The sequence below is a fragment of the Exophiala xenobiotica genome, assembly GCF_000835505.1.
Source record: "Exophiala xenobiotica strain CBS 118157 unplaced genomic scaffold supercont1.3, whole genome shotgun sequence".
NCBI lineage: Eukaryota > Fungi > Ascomycota > Eurotiomycetes > Chaetothyriales > Herpotrichiellaceae > Exophiala > Exophiala xenobiotica.
The window spans coordinates 403,127-415,360 of record NW_013562492.1 but is presented as its reverse complement, the minus strand read 5'-3'; the positions used below and the strand labels follow the sequence as shown (position 1 = coordinate 415,360).

At 53.2% G+C, this 12,234-nt stretch overlaps 4 protein-coding genes across 5 annotated transcripts; 1 reads left to right on the top strand and 3 right to left on the bottom strand.

The window, feature by feature from the left end:
• Positions 1-880: 880 nt before the first annotated feature.
• PV05_04316 (uncharacterized protein) lies at positions 881-1,456 on the top strand (the record flags this gene model as incomplete). Its single annotated transcript, XM_013460715.1, has 1 exon — positions 881-1,456. The coding sequence occupies one exon, from the start codon at positions 881-883 to the stop codon at positions 1,454-1,456; it is 576 nt and encodes a 191-aa protein (XP_013316169.1).
• A 466-nt stretch (positions 1,457-1,922) lies between these two features.
• On the bottom strand, positions 1,923-3,708 carry PV05_04315. 2 transcript variants are annotated; one of them, XM_013460713.1, is made up of 2 exons: positions 3,408-3,708; positions 1,923-3,359 (listed from the first exon to the last, which is right to left on the bottom strand). In XM_013460713.1, the coding sequence occupies exon 2, from the start codon at positions 3,277-3,279 to the stop codon at positions 2,266-2,268; it is 1,014 nt and encodes a 337-aa protein (XP_013316167.1). In that variant the 5' UTR covers positions 3,280-3,359; positions 3,408-3,708; the 3' UTR covers positions 1,923-2,265. The 2 variants fall into 2 exon arrangements, with proteins under 2 accessions (XP_013316167.1, XP_013316168.1); XM_013460714.1 differs by having other exon boundaries at positions 1,923-3,406; positions 3,496-3,708.
• Positions 3,709-4,176: 468 nt separating this feature from the next.
• PV05_04314 (uncharacterized protein) lies at positions 4,177-6,796 on the bottom strand. The gene is made up of 3 exons (XM_013460712.1): positions 6,398-6,796; positions 5,765-6,334; positions 4,177-5,588 (listed from the first exon to the last, which is right to left on the bottom strand). The coding sequence occupies exons 1-3, from the start codon at positions 6,626-6,628 to the stop codon at positions 4,539-4,541; spliced, it is 1,851 nt and encodes a 616-aa protein (XP_013316166.1). The 5' UTR covers positions 6,629-6,796; the 3' UTR covers positions 4,177-4,538.
• Positions 6,797-7,042: 246 nt separating this feature from the next.
• PV05_04313 (uncharacterized protein) lies at positions 7,043-11,201 on the bottom strand. Its single transcript, XM_013460711.1, has one exon. It carries the CDS (start codon positions 10,433-10,435, stop codon positions 7,622-7,624), a length of 2,814 nt encoding a protein of 937 aa, XP_013316165.1. The 5' UTR covers positions 10,436-11,201; the 3' UTR covers positions 7,043-7,621.
• Between the last annotated feature and the right edge of the window lie 1,033 nt (positions 11,202-12,234).

The following is a 12,234-nucleotide window of genomic DNA, read 5'->3' as shown; positions in this document are numbered from 1 at the left end:
CCTCCACTGGTCACACTGGTACTGGTGAAAACGAATCTGGTGACTGATGACACACGTATTTCGTGGCTGACGAGGGATTTTAGCGGTGATTGAGGGGTTCTCGGTATGTGTTACTGTATCGTACGGTAATCTGTCACCCCATATGTCTCGGTAAATCGCTCACCACTGCAAAACATCAACCTCAACCTCAAGCCTCCACATTCGCCGACCTCTTTGTATTCCACTCAATCACTCCCGTCCATCATGACTCGCTTGATCGAGTCGGCGCTACCAGTCACGGCGTCTCTTACCCCAGATTTGCGTAGTTGGCCAACGGGCGTTGTTCCTGTCACTCACTAGCTGCACAGGCTTTGAGCTCTTTCCACCTTGTTTGGCCATCATCTGATTCGGACAGCATACTCTTACCCGGAACATACTCGAACGGCCTCACTTCTGCTCGGAAATAATGCCAATACAATGAATACTGTCCTCCTATTCTCGGCGGAAATGGGATTTTGGGAATTCTTCGCTGTGAAACCCCAGCTTTCTCGCATCAAGGCAGCTCTTCTCTCGGCATTTCGTCGAAACGGTTGCTCATCTTGCCCCAGCTTTGAGCGGGATCGCAATTCTGTGAGTATGGCTATTGGCCGTCTGATCCGAGGCTGTGCACGCTATGCTGGACCCGTCCAGTTGTACCCATTGTTTCCGTTCCGTGACAAGGGTTTGTATGCCGTCACACGCGTTCGATGAAGGCATGTATAAATAGTCCGTGTCCCCTAACCCCAGAGACTGCGCCCTTCTCAGTTTCATCTTCCCCAGATCGAAGAGTGCTTAATCCTCATCAACAAACACAGCATCACACTTACACCCACCCACACACTGTCACAGACTCATCGGAAAAATGGTAGACGTTACCATCACCGTGAGCACGCCCGGGCTTCATACAGTCCCGGTCGAAGAAGTCCAAGAATTTCCCTTTGAGGGAGGAAGCGTTGCAAAAGCACAAGGAGTCAATCACCCTCCGCCCCCTACTACGGCGGCAGAGACAGCAACGAGATCGGGCATGGTTTGTCACGCCACCCAAACCGATTCAGAAGATGAAATGCCGCTCCAAAAGATCAAGTCTGTCCGTTCTCGGTCTCCATCGCCACCGCGCAAACCACGGCCGCTCAAAGCCTGGACTGACCAAATCCGCAACCGCCTAGCCAGTCCACATGGACGCAGAGCGCCCGTGACAGTCGATGCCTCGGGGGTTCCTCATCTCGCTCCTCCCATGACCGAGTCGCCTTTGCGTCCTGCGACTCCGGCAGCAGATCTATACCGCGGTCAGGCAGATGACAGTTTTGGAATGACCTTTGAGCATCCAGATCATCCACATTTGCGGAAAGGGCACAAACCTCCAGCTTGCCCGTACAACCATGAGGACCACAAACACAGGATGTTGATGGATTGGCTGGAGAGGCGAGGTTCGGTCTAATCCCCTCAGAGGGTCTGGTTAAAACGAAACCGACTATGATTACGAATCATGATTATTGCCGGATCTTCGGAGTCGAGTCAAGTTTTGGCGTTTTAGGCGAATTTTGGAGTGAATCAACCAACTATGGCTCTAAGGGCGAGCAAGAAAATCTGTGGAGGAGCTGTTCAAAGGCGGACGCATCAAGGTTGGGTATGAGCTGGAATCAGTAGTGATGCCAGTTTTCCTGCCACACAAACATTGCATGCGTGGACTACGGATGTCAACCCTCCCACTTACAAGCCTTGGGCTTCCTGACATCAACATCCAGACTCAGGGGGCAAAAAGGCATACGCATCCGTCTTCGCCATATCCGATCCACGGCGTGCCGCATTCGGAACAGCCAGATCGTCCACTGCTAGCATTCACCGCGGGATTCAGTCTCTTTCTACTCTGGATGACATGGTCATGGTACGGCCCTCACTAAGGTATCTGCATAACATATTTGGTATTACGAGAAGGCAAGGATATTTCGCCCTCTCGCCATGGGAGATAATGTGTACATTACTGTCCACGACATGGAAACGGCGTGTTTTCACGAATGATGACATGATTGTAAGCTTGCATGTTTGTAGGAGGTTCTCACATTTGCATCTTCAATGGTGCCGCGAGACAGTCCGTCACTGACCCACTCACATGCTCAGCCGGCCACGCAGGCCATTTCCACACCTCAGGTGATAACTCCCTTTTCGTGCCTTGACCCCCTCAACATCCTCGTCGCATGCCGGACAGTTGCCGGGAACACTCATCGACAGTATGTGCGCTGACCAGGCCTAAAAGATAGCAACGCCGTTCACCGGACTCGCCACTCCACCTGGCACATAACACGGCACACTGGCGACGAAAAATGTCCAACGATTCTGCCGTTTACACTCTTCGCTCAATTTTTCCAGATCCAGCAGCTCGCCAATATTACACCCCCACCCGGCCAGCAAGACCTCGTGCATGCTCCAGTCGTAGGGCGTGGGCCACCTCTCAAAGCTGGGATGATCACTGGCGACGGCGCTGAAATTGTCCCAGATCCACTGCAACACTTGATCGGACTGCTCGACGCCGCCCAGGCCCGGCGGAGACATATTGGTCAAGCGGTCCAACTCGCCTTCGTCGGTCTTGAGCATTTCAAAGTAACTCTTGAAGAAACCCGACCTCACAATCAGAATATCGCCGAACCGCGGCGTGGTGCCGTTCTGCCACTTCAACGTCTCGAGCAACCACTCGAACTTGATGGCGCTGGTCTCGAAGCTCTTAAAAGTCCCGCCGACCACTTCTTTGCCGGGCCCTTCGTCCATCCACCGCCGGAAATCGACGAGCACGCCTCTGCCCATGACCCCGCCGCGCTCCACGGCGCCCTGGATGCCCAGGACATTCGGGTTCGTTTTGCCCTTGTCGCTTGTGCCGGCGATGTCCTCGACGGTGGTGTCGTTGTAGAAGCGCGCGGCCTTTTGGTAGCCAAAGTGCCGCAGCCCGTCCCACTGCGTGGAGGACTGCGTGTTGAACGTCCACGTGTCGTCGTGCACGACCCGCGGCTTCTTCTGGTACACGTCCTTCTGGAACACCTGCCGGCCGAACAGCGGTTTGCCCGCCTGGAAGTCGAGCGGCGCGTCGAGAGGGATGCGCACGCCCGTTTTGATCTCGGACGCCGCCGCCGCCGCCACGGTCGACGGCGTTTGTCGGTTCAGGAAGCCGAGTTCGTCGGAGGTCCCGTGTGCGCCCCACGCGTTGAGACGGGTCGCCGCGTTGTCTTTGGATAGCGGGAGTGAGGTGAAGGGGACTGGAGGGCCGGACATTGTTCTTGTTCTTATTCTTGTTTTTGTATTTGCTGTTGCTGTTGCTCGTGATTATGCTCGTGATTTTGCTCGTGATCTCGCTGGTGTTCTACTTAGCGAGGAGAGAGGTTGAAAGAGATAAGACACACTTCAAAATACTTTAGATACTCGTACTTAGTACAGGATAAAGGATAATTCAGTCCGGATCGGTTCAGTGAGGAGCTTCAACTAGCCTACCTTGATTCCTGTGGTGACTTGTACGAGTGAAATGGCATTCAAAAAGGCAACCCAACGTCGTGGGCACGTCGCGGACTGGAGTATTTGTAGCTCGGCTGCCGCGTAGAGGCCGGCTTAGGTAGCTTGGTGAGGAGAAGGAGACAAGATGTCGGTTTGGACGGAATACTGCGTACGGCGGTTGGCGACGTGAGGGGATGCCAGAAGGAACCGAGGGGGAAAAGAACGAGGTGATGGAGAAAGCTGCCATCATCTACGAGTACGGAGTACATCATCTGCCGGTGGAGACGAATTAAGTTAATCGTGATCGTGATCCGTATGTACGGCATGAATGCCCGAGGGATATACCAGGGACCGTGTGCTATACGGAGTATAAACCAGGTAATCGCTGAAAGAAAGCGGTGGTCCTGCCCATTCTCCTTGGGGGTACATACTGTATATATGTTCAAGGTTGGATGCGGGCGAGGCCTGCTGTAGGAAGTACACATTGAAGAGGAGGTACCTACCTCGCTATTTAGCTAGTAGGTACCTAGCTTGCAAGGAATCAACAGAGGCAGTACCAAATCTCCTGGGCGCCCAACGAGAAAATGTTCGCCGATAAGGCTGGTGAGGCGCTTTATTCTTTTGTGTTTTTGGCTGATCAAAACAGAGATTATCGTCCGAGTTGGGCCATTCTGCTACCCCTTTGGGAAATATTTTGTTCATTGGATTATGGTCAGGTCTACTCGGTAAATAGTAGTGACGAGTACTAGGTATGAAAGGTCCCAGTGTCCAGCCTCGTTACCAGGTTAGCTTAGAAGGATACTGCTGGTATTGACACTCAATCCGTTCTTCACGCGATGAACACAGTCGAACTTTTGATTCTTCACCCCAATGCTGCTTCTCCTCGATCCTGGGCAGCGCCGAATAGATACCATGGTGCGATGTAGCTGACACGAAGGTATACCTCATCCATCCTGACCTTGGTCCTCTCTTTTCAAAGAAGGACACACCCTTCGATGGCTCCGTTGGTTGACCCGCTACAACTACCTCCCCGAGTAACCTCTTCACGACGTCCCAACAGCCTCATCGACCATCCTCCTAAACTCCCTCTGGCGTTCACACTGCTCCAAAAACACCTTGTACTTGACATCCAACAACTTCTTGACACTTTTATCCGCACTGGGTCGGACAATCTTGCCAGGCTTGCTCATCCGGTCCATGATGCTCCACAAATCCTCGGTGCGACCGTATGGATCTGCACTCGCCGCCTTCGCCCCCAACATGGCCGCGCCGTGACACACCGCAGCATGCACGTACCTCGGGATCAGAACGGGCATGTCACAAGCCGTCGCGATCAACTCCATCAGGATCTCATTCTGGCACTGGCTGCCACTCATGAAGATGCTGGATATTTTGTGGCCGGCGTCGTTCATCGTCGAAATAATTTGCCACGTCTGCAGCGCGATGAACTCCATTGTCCCGTAATAATACAACGCCAACCCATCCAAACTTTTGTCGCTGCTCAATCCGACCACGCTGCCGCTCATTGTGGGATCCGCGATCGGGCTCCTGTTACCGAAGAGATCGCCGTAGAAGAAAAAGTGGCGGCCAAGGTGACTTACGCTCGGTGCCGCCCTCTTCTCCTTCAAATCTAACAAGTGCTGATTCAGAAAGTCGTATACATTGCTCGAAGACCCTTGAGACATCGACACGGCCTGGTTGTACGCCGGGTGCGTCTCGAGAACGTGTTTCAACAACTCGCCTGTCGCGGATTGTCCGCCCTCGGCCATCCAAAAATTCGGGATGATACTGTCCCTGTAGGGTCCCCACACGCCAGGCACAAAGACCGGGTCCTTTGACATGACAAGGTGGCAAGTGGATGTTCCTGCAACTGCCGCCAGACGGGTGAACGCTTGTGACTGGTCGTTTGCAGGAGTTGATGCATCGAGTTCGTCGGCGGATAGGTTAACCTTGGCGCCCACGGTACCGATCCAGCCTGCGTACGCATCGATCACACCGGAGCCCACGGCAATGCCGGCGGGGAGACCGAGGTCCGCAGCGGCGCGCTCGCAGAGGTAGCCTGCCAGCTCGCCGGCGGAAAGGTATTCGCCATTCTGGGACAGATGTTAGTCAACGTTGTAGGGCATTACGAGCGAAAACATCTGGGAGAGGGGCGACGGCGTAAATCGACCCCAACTGAGCCAGGAAGGTTCCTGAGTTGCGGAAAAAAAGATGAAGAAGCCAAGGTGGCAAGGTCAATATACGATAAGAGGAAAAGAAAAAGGCTCACCACCCCATTGACACCTCCCATCCTCTTGAAATTGTCCTCGGCGAGATCTTCGAGGCCGATTTCTTTCAAGAAGTCCTCCTGCCACCCCTTGACACTTCCGTCCACCCCGACAGGCACGTACCCTTGCTTACACACGACGGAGCAAAAGCTTCTCTTCTCGTTCCCCGTTGCCAGATGTTCTAGCGCGTCTGTAAGGTCGTAAAACTTGCACCGATCAAACAGTTCCTTGGGCATGTTATTCTTCAGCCAGAGCACCTTTGGGATTTCCATCTCAATGCTCATCGTGCCGCCAACGTAGCGGAGCAGGTTGTGTTTAGTGGCGTTTATTTTCTTGGTCTCTTCGACTGGGCGGTGGTCAAGCCACAACACGACATTGTGGTCGTTGGCAGACTGGTCGAAGTTCGGCCCGGTCACCGAGACAGGCTCGTCAGTGTCGTGCGTGAACACGGCGAGTGAACATGTTGCGTCGAACCCGATTCCTCGGATTGAGTGAGGGTCGATGTTGTTCTGTGCGACGGCGCGGTGGACGCTGGTGCAGATACAACGCCAGATATCGGTGGTAGATTGTTCCTACAACGAACTGGTTAGATTGGCCGTCCACTACGAGGACGTGCAGACAGTGCGACGACGCACATAATATCCTGTCTCGGGCTGCCAGAGGCCGATGTTCTCTGAAGACAGACCGACAATGTCGCCCGCCTCATTGATAATACATGCTCGAGCACTACCTGTACCAACATCAATGCCGATGTAGTGATTCATCTGCACGTGCACCTCATTTCGGGCGTCGACTGAGTTCTGTCTCGTTGGAGTGCGGATGCCACTGTTGGGCCCAGGGCGGAAGGGCATAGTCGCGCTCGCCATCTTGATTCAACAAAGTCACAGTGAGCCGGTATACCTCAAGAAGCAAAAGGGGTGGAAGAGGAAAGATAAAGTAAGGACTCTCCCAAAAAAATCTGGGTTGCATTGATGAAGAAGCTACAGTCACCGACGATGTCATCTGTAGATCGGAAAAGTGTTGAAGGCCCAGCACCAGGGCTTCCGACAAGCCGATACCAACCTTTGGAAGCCATTGGATGGCGTTTCGAGTCTTGTGGATAGAAATATGGATCTGGTGTCGAGGGCAATCGAGCTAAATGGGAACCTGCGTCGAGGGGCAGAAGAAATGGAGGGGAATTGTTTCTGTCTCCTCCGTGGCCCCCGTCTCGAGGATGGAGGGGCATTACCACCAGTGCCACCGGACTCTGTAACCACAATAGGCGTTACAGCGCCGACTCGGCAACTGATCGTGAATACCTAGGAGGTCTCGTACCTAAGCTAGTACCTATACCGCAGGTAGACAAGAAATAAAGTGAAGAATTGGAGTTCTGTATTTCACTTCATCTGTCGCCTACACAAGCTCTTGCTTGTGTCCAGCTCTTTCACCTTCATTTTCATACACGCAAAGATACACATTGCTGCCACCCAGTGAAGCTCATCTCGGCCAGACACGTCGGCCGTCCCCAGTCAAAGAACTAATATATACACATGACAAAAGTGCCTCAGGACTGCCCGAAGCTTGCACTTTTCACTGGCCCATCGAATCCTGACTTCCCATCCCTGACATCTTGGAAATCCCAACCTATAAACGCCGACATCAGATCCCATCTTGCTATTCCGGATCTCATGTCATATGCCCTCTGGGTGGCAAATAGCCGCACCCGATTCTTCTGGTGTAGCCTCGTCATCCCTGCGTGCCCAAGCCTTGTGAAAGGTCCAAAACAAGTCTATTCGTTTGTAGAAATGGTAATTCGACATAATGCCAGTCCGAGACGTGAGGTACTTTGCGACCCGGTTTGTTGGGTCGTAGCAAGTCGCTCACGGCTGAACTGACTGTGCTGCAACTGGTGGTACAGCTTCTGGCGGACTGTACTCCCGTTCTTCACCCTCATCTTTCACACCAGCTGCCGCATGAGATGCGCTTTCTTCACTCAGCTGTTGGTGGTCGGCTTCTGGCGCCACTGGTGAATCATGACTTTGTTCGGGTGTTTTGGATGCGTCAGTCACAGCATTGACGCCGGTTTCGGCTTGAGACTTTTCAACCGAAGGTGTCGAGGCCAGCCGCCGACTCATATAGTCTCCAAGACTCAACTTCTTCCTAGCTGGACTTGGAGTAACCGCAGCGCCCGGTGTTGTTACTGGGAACGGACTGGAAGAAGGCAAAGCCAAGGGTGATTGAGCTGTTGCTGTCAAGGGTCCAGGAGTCATGGCCGTACTTGCCGAGGTTGAAGCTATGGTGCTGGTAGCGGGAAATGTAGGGACAGGCGGCAACGACAACAAATGCAATCGAGGAGGAGCTGGAGATGTGAATGGCGGTCGTGTATGCGCCGCCTGCGAGGGAAGGGGATATACTGGCGTGCCCACATTGACAGGACTAGCAATGCTCTTGACACTTGTTGGTGATACCCCAGCAATAACGTTCTCACCCTCTGTGGCGGCATCCTTCATCTCGACATCTTCTGCAGTATCCAGAGACACAGATGACGCTTCAATGCTGGCAGCCAGCGGTGATGTCGGTGACCCACACTCTTGACCATGTATTGCCCGATCTTCCAAGAGCTTTCTAAGCAGCCGCTGCACCGGTGTGCAAAATTTCCTTCTCTTTGGTGGCGGCAGAGGCATGTCAGACTCCTCCGGTTCAGTCTGAACCGATACACTAACATACACAGGCCGCACGAGCTTGTTCTCAGATCTGCTCGCCGTGTCTGTCGACTTGGCACGTTTCAGAGATCCTTCGCGCGGTGGCGGAGACCCGAGAGAATGGTCGTACGGCTTCAAGGGATGACTGCTGGGTGTTGGAGGCTGGGAAGTAGAGCCGTGTCCTAGTTGTTTGGACGCATTCGCGCTGGGTGTGTGGAGAGTTGATCCACCACTGGTTCGCTTCTTCTTCCGTGATGGTCCCTGTCCGCCCTGGTCCTTCTGTTCTTGCTCTTTTTGCGCAAATGCTCTTTCAGCCATCTGGATCTTGCGCAGTTCACGAGCCGTAAGGCCACTCCCAAGAACCGGATCGGCGTCGAGAGCGGCCACGTTGACCGGAGTGATGTCTCGACTCTGTGGATTACTGGGAGAGGACTCGGAGGTGGACCGGCGGTCGAATTGGTCCTCATCGTCAAGCAACTTGGGTTCGCTCCCTGCACGACTGTTGGTGGCCTGTCCAGTGCTCAAAGGCGAAATGGTGTGCTTATTCTTACTCTTCTTCTTTCTGCCTCCTTTCTCTTTTGGCACAATCTCTGTTGACTTCGCAGACGATCGCCGGTCGAAGTTTGCAAGAAGGCAGGGCGAACTCGAGTCGCAGGCGCAGTCTCCGAAATTGGCGAGAACTCGACTGACCCAGTCCAGACGCCGACTCTGCGCTTGTTCTGAATCATCGCGGACGGCATCGACAGAAAACATGCCTTGATCCAGAAACCAGGTTGTGGTGAGTTCGGATCCCGCCGGGATGTCTTTGCTGGCAACGAAACAGTGGTGTGTCTCATCGTCGTCAGAAACAAAGGTCTTGAGCGTGACATTGGGCCGACATGACCTCCGTATGTATCGGAACCGGGTGCCGGACTTTCTGCTGTCGATGTAGATGTCCATATGAGGATGGAAGAACACGAAAGGGTCAGGATGCCGCAGTTCCTGCCATCGGTTGGAGGACGACTTTTGCTGGCAATATTCCTCCAACATGCCCACTTGTCCACGCACTTCCCCCACAATCTCGTCTTTTCTTACAGGAGACTGAACGCGCAGGAACCGCCACGTGGGAAACCGACCTTCGTACTCGGCATCTGTCTTTGAGGCTGTCTCGACTGACACCTCAGGCCAAGCACTTTGATCCAAAGGCCGGTTGAGACGCACAAAGGGAGATTTTGCCGTAGGTTGCAGTCCAGGAGCGCTGACCGCGAGGGATGGATCAGTTCGCCACGTAGAGAGTTTATTGGCCGCTTGGATGGTCTGCTCATTGTCTCTCGCATTGGTATTTCCTTCGTCGCGATCATACAGTTCGAGGAATTCAGGTGTGTAGGTAGGTATAGCAGGAAAACGGAAGAGGTCTTGAGGTGATTTTGAGGGACTTGGGTATGACTGAAGATTGGAAGCGGCGCGTTTCCTGGATTCGCCGTTCATCGATACAATAGAGCCGGAGGTGCGATGATTCGTCTTCGGCTTCTTTGCAAGGGGACCATCTTTTGAGCTAATCGCCGAGTCATGGCGGTCGAGCGAGTGCCAACCGTTCACCTGCTCGGCAGTCGCGTTGTTCTCTTTGTGCTTCTTTTTCTGACTTTTGGAGCTAGGTCGCTTGACCTTCCGGTCACCACCGTCGATAGCCTCTCTGCGCCGCCTCTGCCTTTCGGTAGCTTTCTTTGCGTCAAGATCTCGGGGGAAGCAGTCTGCACAGAAATGCTCTTCTGGCACTTTTTTGCCATGATAGTAGCACTCAATGTGCTGCCAGGTGTCACACTTTGGACAGTAGACAGTGTTGCCATCATCGTCCGCGTAGATACATATGCATTTGATCGTGTATTCCTCCTCTTCTTGGATATTGGTGTCAGAGAGGGAACCATTGGGCAAAGGAGAGGCTAAAGAGGGTGCGGCGGTGACCGGGTAATGGTTCGGCGTGGGATGCGTGGTGAGGAGGGAGGACTCTGTCATAATCTGGCAGAGTACTTCCTCATTGATTGAATTGGAAGATGACTGTGTCTGATTTAGGTCATAAAGTCGTAGGTCGCATATCGCGCATCGCCAGGGCAGGACAGAACCACCTAGAGCTGAGAGTCTCTAAATCGCGTCGAAGATATCGCGCAAGTGTGGTTTGTATCCTGGAGCCCTCAGATATTTGTTTTCCACCTTTTTCGAGCGGTTTTTCACCCTGAACAGATTGTCAAGGAGGGTGATGACTGGTCGGTGGGAGGGCCGCCTAGGCGCAGACGGGAAAGGAGGTGTCGCGAACACTCGGAAAAAAGATCGAGATGAGCAGGGAGGTATGCAGAGAAGTTTTGAGCGATTTGAGATAGTTTTGGTGTTGTTGAAGGGCAATGTTTTCGAGATGAAGAAGAGATTACCAGAGTGTCGAGACACGATGGCGGGAAAAGATCGACAAAGTTCTCGGAGACAAGAACACAGGAAACGAATCGGGAGGTAGAGAACAACGGCGTTCAAGATGTCCGAGCGTCGAAGGAGGATACTGGATGTTATTAGGTGTCCAAAGGTGTAACTGTTTGTTGAAGAGAAGAGGAATGGATGGCAAAGGGAAGAGATGGAGGGACGCAGATACGGGTGCCCGTCAAGCAGCGAGACTGCTACAGCCTAAACCTGAAGCAGCTTTCCTGTAGAAGCCAACCACACAGAGGAGGAAGAGAGACAAAAGACAAGGGACAGGGGAGCGTGCTTAGCTTCGCGGCCGTGGGTAAGTGAAGGGCGTATTTTTGCCTGCGAGCCTACAGTGACCAGAAGCCGAGTCGCAGGGTCGCAGCGAGTCAAAAGCGCAAGAAGCAGAAGCCAAAAGCCCATCTTGAGGGACCCCAGGCTTAGGAACTAGGCTCGCTAGGCTGTGATGGGCAAAGTCCACCCAAGTTTAGGGTAGGAGAGTCCACTGCATTTAGTTATTGATTGTCAGTTTCCAGCCAGCCAGCCAGTGAAGACTTAGGGAATCCTAGCCTAAGATCCTAGCCTAGACTCCACCGCCTTGTGAGTTCACCACCTTTTTCCTTGACGGACTTCGACTTGCCTTCTCTTCTCTTTGTTCTGCTCGTATCAATTTTGCAGTTTCGCAGGCTTCTTGAAATTCGGATTGAGATGAGATGAGATGCGAAACCAAAGCAACCTTCTTCCCGTGGGATCCCTGCGCTCTCCAGCCTGGCCTGCTTGATGGAGTCTCCCTGGCGCTTCGTTATTGCTCGCTTTTGACGAAGAAAGAGTCCCGGCTGCGGCCCTCGAGCTCGACGAATCAGGCATCAGCAGGCCGTATCTTTGGAAATGTTTGCCTGCGCACAAGCCACGCTATTTCCCGTGCCTCCTGCTCCTTTTGCGCCTTGTCCCATTCCTGGCTGTCCTTGTTTTTCCCTCTCATTTATTCTACTCTTTTCCCTTCCCATGTCATGCGCAGTCTCCGTTCTTGTCTGCCTTCAATACTCTGACAGCTCGATCGAATCATCTCTACGTTGCCGCCGTTCTAGACCTGACCCCTCGTTTTAAAGCTTTATGACCTCCTTTTGAGCCGCAAATATCAGCCAGAACTCCCCGGCCAGGACCGAAAAAAGGCGCTGTTTTGTCTCGTCGAGCGGGGTGTGAGGCCGCAGGTGCAGGTGACGCGACAACAGTTGAGTTACTCTTGGACTTGGACTTGGATCTGCTGCATGTCCACTCTTCAAACTCGTTTCGTCACCTGCAGCTGGTGAGCTGGCTTGTCTTCTCTTCATTCGACACGATGACCGTTCTGCAAGGATATCTCT

Bases quoted from the DNA above. Each gene is read 5' to 3' on its own strand.
- PV05_04313 (XM_013460711.1), bottom strand. From the start codon at position 10,435: ATGACAGAGTCCTCCCTCCTCACCACGCATCCCACGCCGAACCATTAC.
- PV05_04315 (XM_013460713.1), bottom strand. From the start codon at position 3,279: ATGTCCGGCCCTCCAGTCCCCTTCACCTCACTCCCGCTATCCAAAGAC.
- PV05_04314 (XM_013460712.1), bottom strand. From the start codon at position 6,628: ATGGCGAGCGCGACTATGCCCTTCCGCCCTGGGCCCAACAGTGGCATC. The intron at 6,335-6,397 runs GTGCGTCGTCGC...AGTTCGTTGTAG, and splicing joins AGCCCGAGACAGGATATTAT to GAACAATCTACCACCGATAT. The intron at 5,589-5,764 runs GTGAGCCTTTTT...CATCTGTCCCAG, and splicing joins TGGGAGGTGTCAATGGGGTG to AATGGCGAATACCTTTCCGC.